Here is a 10,436-nt window from a genome sequence, read left to right as displayed (position 1 = left end):
TTGTTAGGTACCCAGGTCTTAGGAGGCATGTTGGTGGTGTATGTCCCGAGGACTATTCTCGAGGACTTGAGAGAATGTAAATATGTCCTAGAGATATCTCGAGGACTACGATACCTCGAGGACTTAGGGAGACCCGAAGACCATAGCAGAGAAATGAGATGGGGTATACATGGAGTCCTCGGGATAAACTCCTCGGGGTATATCAATATTAGCATAGTCACTGGCCCCCGTGCACTCGTCCTAGAGATCGAGCTCTTAGGATAGGGTGCACATGGGTTATGTCATTTCTCGAACCTTCGTCGAGAAGTGATGGCTGATGATATAGGTCGAGATATGACCGTTGCAGAGAGTGGCTTGGATTTGTGACACGTGTCTTCGTGGACGGTCGTAGATAGCGACCTTTGGCCTTCCATCATTTTCACCTATAAATACTGTTGTTCTCACCTTCATTTTTCACTTTTACCCACTGTAAATCAGAGTTCTGCGAGGTCGTGCTCGAGAAAAACACTTTGGGAACTTCTCAAGTCATCGGGAACTCCAGGTAAGGCTCGAGACTTTAAGTTATTCATAAGCTAGGTCTTAAGTTTGTTAAGTGATGTCGAGTAGTGAGGGTCGAGAATCTTCTAGCAGTTCTAGTAGTAGTAAGGACGTAGGGACCTCGATAATACCGACGGCTATTCCCCTAGAGGCTATTCCCGAGGCCCAGGTTAATATGGTTTTTGAGTATACCGACGAACCTTGTAAGCTTAAAGAGCACTCAGTCATAGCTGCAGCTAGGGAATATGGTAAAATGCCTAATTGTAATGTTAGATTTCCTGACCCCGAGGATAGGATTATTCGAGCACGACGAGGGGAGTTTGTTATTTTTAGGGAGACCCTTAAGGCTGGCTTTAGGTGGCCCCTTCACCCCTTCTTTATTGCTCTATTAGTCGAGCACTCCATGTGCCTGGGGCAGTTAGTGCCCAACACCTGGAGAATGCTCGTTTATTTTTTTTATAGCATGTAGATACTTAGGTATCGAGCCCAACATTGGCATCAGCAAATTAGTGTTCGAGCTTAAGAAGCATCCTCGATACACTTGTTTTGGCTATCTCTCGACGATTGGGGGTTTTAAAGTCCCGAGGATGGCGAGCTCTTTGAAGGGGTGGAGGGAGGGGTGGTTTTATGTTATAGCCCAAGAACCCGATCTTCCTTTCTGGCCTGATTGGGGAATCCCCAACGCCGAGAAGTTCTGTGAGGGCCAGGTGTATTCGGATGTTTTGGAAGAGCATGGGAGGATGCTGGTCGGGCTCAGCCCCCTTTTCTCGACGATGAAGGAGATTGGGGAAGAGGTTATAGACCTGGCAGATATTAGAGGCGTCGAGGGTAGGGATGTTCCTTTATTATTATTTTTTGAAAAATACCTTGACCTTGTGCTCATTCTAAAATGTTGTAAATTTTTGCAGGTATGTCTTTTGATCCTCGGGCTCTTCGAAACTTTGTCAGCACAAGGGCAGACGCTCATCCACAGGGGCAGCCCCCGAGGAAGAAAAGCAAGAAGAGGCCTCAAGGGACTCCTGAGGGTGCGAGGGGGCCTGGCGAAACTTCTCGAGCACATCCACAAGTCTCGACCCCTCTGCAACCGAACCTTAGATCTCCCACTCCTCGGGTCGTCACTCCTCGGCCTCCTTCTGAAGTGGTTGACCTTGAGGATGACCCGTCTCTCACCGAGGACTTTGAGACTTGCCACCTCGCTCCTGAGCTCGTAAATAAATACAAGGAGGAGGTCAAGCTCGAGGATGGGATGAAGGTCCTCGAGGGTCTTACAGTAAAGGTAATCTTCGGGCTTTCGACTTTAACCTCAAGTTTTTTTTTTTTGGTCGAGATTAATACTTGTCATTTTCTTCATTTTTTCCAGATGTTGAGAATAGCTCGAGCACTTTCTCTGCAAGGGCTCGAGGAGGCCAAGAGGGCAACTGGGGTCGAGACATCCATGGCCTCTAAGGACAGCAGGATTCAAGACCTCGAGGCTCAGGTCAAGGTTTTATTGAAGGAGCGTGATGACGCGAGGAGGGATGACCTGGTTGTAGCAAAGGATGAGGTCGAGGGCGCGAGGCTCGAGCTCATCCAGAAGATAAGAGGATTTTGGGCGTGAGCTCTCGGCTGTCAGGGAGAGGGCCTGGGAGGAGTTTAAAACCTCCGAGAACTGTGACAAGATAAAAGGGGAGTACGTGTCGGGGGCGTACTTCCATGCTCTGAAAGAAGCCCGGGCCTTCCTTCGTCAGAAGTTGCTCGACGTCACTCCGGACGACCTGAAGACAGTGCCTTCCATTGCTGATACATTGGAGCTCTCGGGTTCGAAAGATGGAGGAGGATCGGGTGAAGATGATGAGGATGGTCTTGAGGACGACGTTGAGATCGACATCAGCAACCTCGACCCTCCTCTTGGCCACATTGGATGACTTCCCCACCCCGATCTTTTGTAATTTTTGTTTAACTTTGACCATGTAAATTGATCGAGGACTATGTATGTTCTAATGTTAATTTATTCGAACTATTTATCTCGACCCCTTAGACTCCATACATTCAAGCAAACAAATTGGAAACTAACTGCTCATGCGACATTGAAGTGTTTACTCGAGGATTCCACAACTCGAGCGTATTTAAGGGATTAAAAAGTGAGTGACATTCTCGAGGACTGTAATCCTCGAACACAACCAATCTTAAAAAATGATAATGCGACATTCTTGAGCACAACTCATCCTAAACGCGACATTCTCGAGGACCTCTAAGCCTCGAGCACAACTAAACTTATAAAGTTGGGTTGTGCTTTCCTCGAGGACTGTAAACCTCGAGCACAAACTAACTAAAAAAGCTATAATGTGAAATTCTCGAGGACTATAAACCTCGAGCACATCTAACTTAAAAAGTTATGATGTGAAATTCTCGAGGCCTATAGACCTCGAGCACATCTAACTTAAAAAGTTATAATGTGAAATTCTCGAGGCCTATGAACCTCGAGCACAACTAACTTAAAAAGTTGGGTTGTGATATTCTCGGGAGTGTCAAAAATGATGTGGGGTTTTTGTATGTCCCTGGGTGATACTATAACGGTTTACGCTTGAGTATATGATCAAGGCTTTTTGTGCTTGCCTGGGGCAAGGCTTTCTTGAGTGCTTGCTCGGGGCAAGGCTTTTTTGAGTGCTTGCTCGGGGCAAGGCCTTTTGTGCTTGTGCAGGGCAAGGCTTTTTTGTGTGCTTGCGCAGGGCAAGGCTTTGGGGCTTGCTCGGGGCAAGGCTTTGGGGCTTGCTCGGGGCAAAGCTTTGGTGATTCCTGGGCGCAAAGTTTTACTAAAGGGCTGTTATACCCGAAACTTGAATTTACTAATTTTTCGGACTGGGCTTGGATTTATATTGTATCCAAGCTGCCTACGTACCCAAACGGGATCAAGCCGAACGTAGTTCATTACAAAAGAGAACGGAAAACATGCATGGGCACGCAGGCCCGCTAAACTAGAAATAAAATGTAGAAAAAGAAAATCTCCTAAAAGGCGTCGGGAATGTTACTTGTAATATATTTTTAGATTGTCGGCATTCCAGGTCCTCGAAAGAGGTCTGCCCGAAGTGTCTCTTAGGCTGTATGCTCCTTTGCGAACCTGTCGTATGATCTCAAAGGGCCCTTCCCAGATGGGCCCGAGCTTCCCTGGGGGATGGCCTGCTGCTTCGGCCCTCCTCAAGACCAAATCGCCAGCTCTGAACCTCCGAGCCTTGACTTTGCTATTAAAATGTTTCGCTGTCTTAGTTTGGTAAGAGGCCACTTTTATAGCGGCTTTCTCCCCTACTTCTTCCAAGAGAACGAGATGTTCAGTTGTATGCTCCGATGTTTCTGGCACGAGCCTCCTATGGCTTGGCAGTCTAATTTCCACCGGGACCATTGCTTCAATGCCATAGGCTAACATAAAAGGGGTTTCTCCTGTGGTTGTCCTATGAGTTGTTCTATACGTCCAAAGTATAGAAGGCAGCTCATCGGACTAAGAACCCCTAGCATCGGTTATTCTTGTTCGTAGGTCTTGCAATATGATTCGATTCGTTACCTCGGCCAGACCATTGCTCTGAGGATGCGAAACTGATGTCAAACGGTGATCAATCCCTAGGTTTGAGCAAAAGTTTCTAAAATGTTGGTTGTCAAATTGCCTGCCATTGTCGGTGATGAGGACCTTTGGTATCCCAAACCTTCAAATGATAGACCTCCAAGTGAAGGCTCTTAGCTTGGGCTTCGATATTGTGGCGAGGGGTTCGGCCTCTACCCATTTTGTGAAGTACTCTACTGCTACAGCAACAAACTTTAATTGGCCTCTTGCCACAGGAAAGGGGCCGAGGATGTCAACTCCCCATTGTTAAAACGGGGCCGAACAGTTAATGTTGGTGAGAGCTTCGGCTGGTGAGTGGATAACATTACCAAACCTCTGGCACCTATCACATCTTTTAACATATTCTGAGGCTTCTTTTTTTCATAGTTGGCCAGTAGTATCCATATCGTACGAGTTTAAAGGCCAAGGCCCTGGCTCCTTGATGGTTCCCGCACACACCTTCATGAACTTCAACAAGGGCCTGAGATGATTCTGATGGCCTGAGGTACCTTAGGTATGGAAGAGTAATACTTCTGCAAAAGAGGACACCGCTGATCATGCAGTACCTAGGAGCTCGGGCTCTGATGCTTCTGGCCAACCTGGCATCGCTTGGTAGATTTCTGCTTGTGATGAATTCTATGATCGGGTCCATCCAGGATGGTTCGTTATCAATGTCTATGATGTCGAGGATTTGACTGATGCTGGGTTCTGTGATGATTTTAATGTGAACCGTTCTGTCAAGGCCGTCTACCCCCATGAACACAAGCCTGGATAATGCGTCGGCTTTTCCGTTGTCCTTTCAAGCAATTTTTGTAATTTCACAGCTCTTGAATTTTCGTTGAAGATCCTGAACCTTCATACAGTACAAACTCATTTTCTCCTCCTTTCTTTCAAATGATCCTTCAATCTGTCCGACCACTAGCTGTGAATCGCTGAATATCTTTACGAACTCGAGCTCTAGGCAAAGGGCTAGCTCAAGAGCAATAACAATGGCCTCATACTCGGCCTCGTTGTTGGTTGCTTCAAACTCAAACCTGAGAGCGCATTGGATCTCTGTTTGTTTGTCAGGGCTGATGATGATGACCCCTGCGCCCGAGCCCTAGGAGTTCGATGCTCCATCCACAAATATTTGCCAAGTGTCCAAATTAGTGCTCATGCTCGAGCTGTCACCTGGCCCCCGAGGCCTAGGGGTTAGTTCTGCAATGAAGTCGGCCAGAGCTTGGGCTTTGATAGATAGGCGTGGTTTAAATTTTATGTCAAATTCTCCAAGCTCGATTGCCCATTTCATCAGACTTCCTGATACGTCCGGCTTCTGAAGTATATGCCTAAGTGGTTGATTAGTGAGCACCATAATAGGGTGAGACTGAAAATACTGCCGGAGTTTCCGTGCTGCTATAACCAAGGCAAGGGCAAGTTGTTCCGCCAAAGTATACCTGGTTTTCGCATCCAGTAGGACCTTGCTTACATAGTAGATAGGTTGCTGGACTTTGTTAACCTCTTTCACCAAGACCCCGCTGACAGCGTTTTGAGATACGGCCAAGTACAAAAATAAGGTGTCACCAGGCTCAGGCCTAGTGAGAATAGGGGGAGATGCCAATGTTTGCTTGAGCTCCTGGAAAGCTTTCTCACAGTCTTCACTCCAATCAAAGCCTTGGTTTCCTCTGAGGACTTTGAAGAAGGGATAGCACCTGTCTGATGCTCGGGACATGAACCTGTCCAAGGATGCTATCCTACCAGTCAACCTCTGTACCTCTTTCTTGTTCCTTGGTGATTCCATAGACGCCAAGGCTTGTATTTTGTCAGGGTTGGCCTCTATCCCCCGGTGAGTGATCATAAAGCCCAAGAACTTGCCGAGGACACGCCGAATGCACATTTTGCGGGGTTCAACTTCATTCCGTACTTTCGCAAGGTGTCGAAAACCTCTTCAAGATCTGAAATATGCTAGTCCACCTGTTTGCTCTTGACCACCATGTCATCAACGTACGCCTCCACGTTCCTTCCAATCAAGTTAGTAAAGACTTTGTTGATGAGTCTTTGGTATGTTGCCCCTGCATTCTTCAAACCGAAATGCATGACCTTATAACAGTATATGGTGGAATCGGCCATGAATGATGTCTTTTCTTGATCTTCTTCGGCCATGAGGATTTGATGATAACCAGAAAATGCATCCAAGAAGCTGTACAACTTATGTCCGGACGTACTATCCACCAAGTTGTTAATCCGTGGTAGGGGATAACTATCCTTTGGACATGCTTTGTTAAGATCTGTGAAGTCAATGCAGACTCTCCACTTACCATTGGCCTTCTTTACTAAAACAACATTGGCAAGCCAATCGGGATATTGGACCTCCCAAATGAACTGAGCGCTGACGAGTTTTTTAATTTCTTCGCGAATGACCTCCCGACGTTCTGGGGCAAACTGCCTTTTCCTCTGCTTTACTGGTCTGATGTTAAGCCTATGGACTGCAATTTTAGTGTCTATCCCTGACATATCCTCAACCTTCCAGGCAAAAACGTCAATGTTGCGAGATAAGCAACCAACAAGTTCTGTCTTTAGGGNCCAAATGAACTGAGCGCTGACGAGTTTTTTAATTTCTTCGCGAATGACCTCCCGACGTTCTGGGGCAAACTGCCTTTTCCTCTACTTTACTGGTCTGATGTTAAGCCTATGGACTGCAATTTTATGGTCTATCCCTGACATATCCTCAACCTTCCAGGCAAAAACGTCAATGTTGCGAGATAAGCAACCAACAAGTTCTGTCTTTAGGGTGACGTCAAGATCCCGACCAATAGTCACCTTCTTATCATGCTCGAGCTCAATTTCCATCAATTCTTCGACAGGGGCAAGTCTGACTTGCTACCCGTCCTCGGGATCCATCCTCGAGATTTGCATGACGTTGTTATTTATTTCCCGAACGCTGGCAACATAGCATTGTCTGGCAGCTGTCTGGTCTCCACGGACGACCCCAACGCCATTACTTGTTGGAAACTTCATGGCCAGGTGGAAGGTAGACACAATGGCTTTAATCTTGTTCAGGAGTGGTCTTCCCAGAATAGCGTTATCGGCCACTGAGACACGTACCACTTGGAAAGATGTCATCTCCGTAACCTGTTTTTGGCTAGAACCTAAAGTTAGAGGGAGCTCGACGACACCCTCTGGAGTGATGACTCCTCCCCCAAACCCCTGGAGAGGAGTTTTAACCGCTTTGAGCTGTTGAGATGAGATTCCCATTTTGGCAAAAGCTTCTTGTGAAAGTATATTGGCCGCACTCCTGTTGTCAACCAAGATCCTCTTTACTTCAAAATTGGCCAAAATCGCTGAGATTACCAAGGCGTCATCATGTGGGAGTGATACGCCTTCTAAGTCTCCGGTCCCAAAAGTAATATCCTCCAACTTTCCATGAGGCATCCCAGAGGCCAAGGCATATCGTCGGGCATATTGTTTTCTTCCACTGTTGGAGTCTCCTCCCGAGGCAATACCTCCAATGATGATATTGATGGTTCCAGCAGTGGGTTGACCATCCCTTTTTGCCTCAGGGTCTTTTTCCCTGCCACGATCATTCCTCGGGCATTTGTCGTTACCGACGTAGGAGCTCAGGAGTCCTCTTTTAATAAGGGCTTCAATCTCCCGTTGCAGGGCCTTACAGCTCTCCGTGATATGCCCATGATCCCGATGGAACTCACAGTACTTGTTCATGTCCCTGGATTCGGGTGGTGACCTCATTCTGACAGGCCATTTCAGTTCTTTCATATCCTTGATCTCTATCAATATATTGGTCTTTGATGTATTTAAACGCGTGAACGGCGTCGGAGGAACCTCCTGTCTCTGTTTTTTTCGATGTTGTTCTTCACGGGGGTTTGGGTCCTGTGGTCTTTTATGCTCGAACCTATCATGGGATGGTCCAACCTTTCTCAGGTTCAGTGTTTCCTCCATATTTATGTACTTCTCGGCTCAGGTAAGAAGCTCGGTGACTGTCTTTGGTGGAGTTTTGGATAAAGACATCTTGAAAGCCTCGCACTTTATGGCATATGTGAGGGCAGAAACTGCTGCAGTTATGTGTAGGTCGGGAATCTGAAGTCTTTCCTTGTTAAACCTGGTCATGAAGTCACGCAGGGTCTCATTTTGCCCTTGTCTAAGTTGCATGAGGGAAGCCGCTGTCTTCCTGATGCGTTTGCTGCTTGCGAAGAAAGCGGAGAACTTGTCTGCCAAATCCGAGAATGAGGCTATGGAGTTGGACTCTAAGGTTGAGAACCAATCCCTAGCAGCATTCGTCAAAGTTTGCGGGAAGGCCTTGCACATCACCTGATCTGGTGCAACCTGTAGATTCATGACGTCCGTGTATATGTTCAGATGATTGATTGGATCGGTGGTCCCATCATATTCTTTGATACTAGGATACTTAAATCTGTCTGGCAAGGGGAATGTTAATATCTCGGGAGTAAATGGAGTGTTGGGACTGAATCTTGTCGTCCCTTTGTTGCCCTGAAGTAGGCCCGCCGTAATTCCTTCTTGAATAATCCTAGCGAGTTCCCCGGACTCCATGGTCACTGATCTCGAGGCCGAGGTCACATGTGGTATACCCGAGGCCTCTGCTCCGCCATTGTCAGGGACATGAGCTCGAGTTCGAGCATCAGCCATAAAACCCCCCGGGGTACCGGTGTGGGTGACGGAATCGAATTTCTTTGGCTTAGCAGCTGAGTCAGTGTGGCGACCTGTTGTCTGAGCTCTTCAAAGGCTCCAGCAGTGACGACTGCCGGCTGGGGCTCTGACACTTCTGATGATTCCTCTTGAGGAACAAGGATATCCTCAAGAGGGGGTTGGTTTGGAGCGGATGAGCTTGCTGGTAGAAGACCTGAACGTGTGTTTACCATGGCTTTTGGTAGTGTTTCCAACAGACGGCGCCAATGATGCTACCAAAAATCGTACCTGTAGATTTTTCGAGCTTGATGACTGATGAGGAGCACGAACGTGATCTTCCGATACCTGAAACAAAGGCAACGAGGTGTGTTCTCGTTGCCCCTCCGATGCTTAAGTCAGAAAGGAAAATATATGCGTGAGACTATGTGCTGAAGAACAATGAAAAACGTACCTGAATAATGGCCCAAGGTTCTGCTTTTATAGGAGTAGGTAGTGTACTCCTAGTAGGATTGTGTTGGTTGGATGTTTTTATCCAAGGGAATTTCTGTTTATAAAGAGTGTCCTGCTTGTAATGGAATTGTTTGACAAGCGGTGTCAGGGTTGATGTAGAATCCTTGGGTGTTTAGGTTTGTTTGTTAGGTACCCAGGTCTTAAGAGGCATGTTGGTGGTGTATGTCCCGAGGACTATTCTCGAGGACTTGAGAGAATGTAAATATGTCCTAGAGATATCTCGAGGACTACGATACCTCGAGGACTTAGGGAGACCCGAGGACCATAGCAGAGAAATGAGATGGGGTATACATGGAGTTCTCGGGATAAACTCCTCGGGGTGTATCAATATTGGCATAGTTAGTGTAATTTCAAGATGAAATAAAAAAAAATTGGTTATAACTAAACAAATTAAATAGGAGTACATTAATAAATGAAAAAATTAAAATATTCTCAAAAGAAAAAGGGCTATACGATTGGAATAAGAAATCAGGAAATTTGGCCGGTGGATAATATCTTATTGTGAAATTAATGTGTCCAACACGCTAGCTCGATGTAGCATCCCAAGAGACATAACCATTTACTTTAGTCCTTGGCATTAATAACTGTATTTACTTGTAATTGTGGAGCATCATGAATCGTATTAACTACTCAATTTACTTGCAATTGTGGAGCATCATTAATTGCAGATCTTGGATCTCACCCATAATAGTCTTAAATTTTTTCTTACCCATCAAGTCAGCTTTGTCTCCTGTCAAAAGTTAAAACGTTGACCCAAAGTTTTATTTATATCTAATAATTTTAATGTTGTGATATTTTAAACATGAAAATTGATTTGTTTCAATGATTTAAAAAAATATATAAAAAAAAAAGGTTGAAACCCAACTTTGAGGGTCCCACCTCCAGTCCCTGGAGCTTTGTGAAGGGGTAAATCGCAGAATATGTCACAGTAGACCAGAGAATAAGAGTTATCTGTACACTGCGCCTATAAAAAGTCTAATTCCATGCCTCAAGAATCGAACTCCCAATTAAAATGAGACCTGACATATGTTGACTCACGAGCCAATTGACCAAGCTCAAACTCCTCAAAAAGTCGAGTATGGATGATAATGGGACGAATCAAGAACGGGTCAAGGTGTCTCGTGTCCCACCCCATTCCCCGTTTAAGGCGGGGCTCACTGTGACATGTCGCCTGCTTTAT

General features: G+C 46.1%; 1 protein-coding gene across 1 annotated transcript; it reads right to left on the bottom strand.

Annotated features, from left to right (window-relative positions):
- Window positions 1-6,964: 6,964 nt before the first annotated feature.
- Window positions 6,965-8,041, bottom strand: LOC111370988. The gene has a single exon (XM_022992921.1). It carries the CDS (start codon window positions 8,039-8,041, stop codon window positions 6,965-6,967), a length of 1,077 nt encoding a protein of 358 aa, XP_022848689.1.
- Window positions 8,042-10,436: the final 2,395 nt, after the last annotated feature.

This window comes from Olea europaea, chromosome 2 (genome assembly GCF_002742605.1).
Source record: "Olea europaea var. sylvestris chromosome 2, O_europaea_v1, whole genome shotgun sequence".
Taxonomy (NCBI): Eukaryota; Viridiplantae; Streptophyta; class Magnoliopsida; order Lamiales; family Oleaceae; genus Olea; species Olea europaea.
Note: the sequence above shows the minus strand (reverse complement) of the source record. Positions and strands in the feature narration are given on the sequence as shown.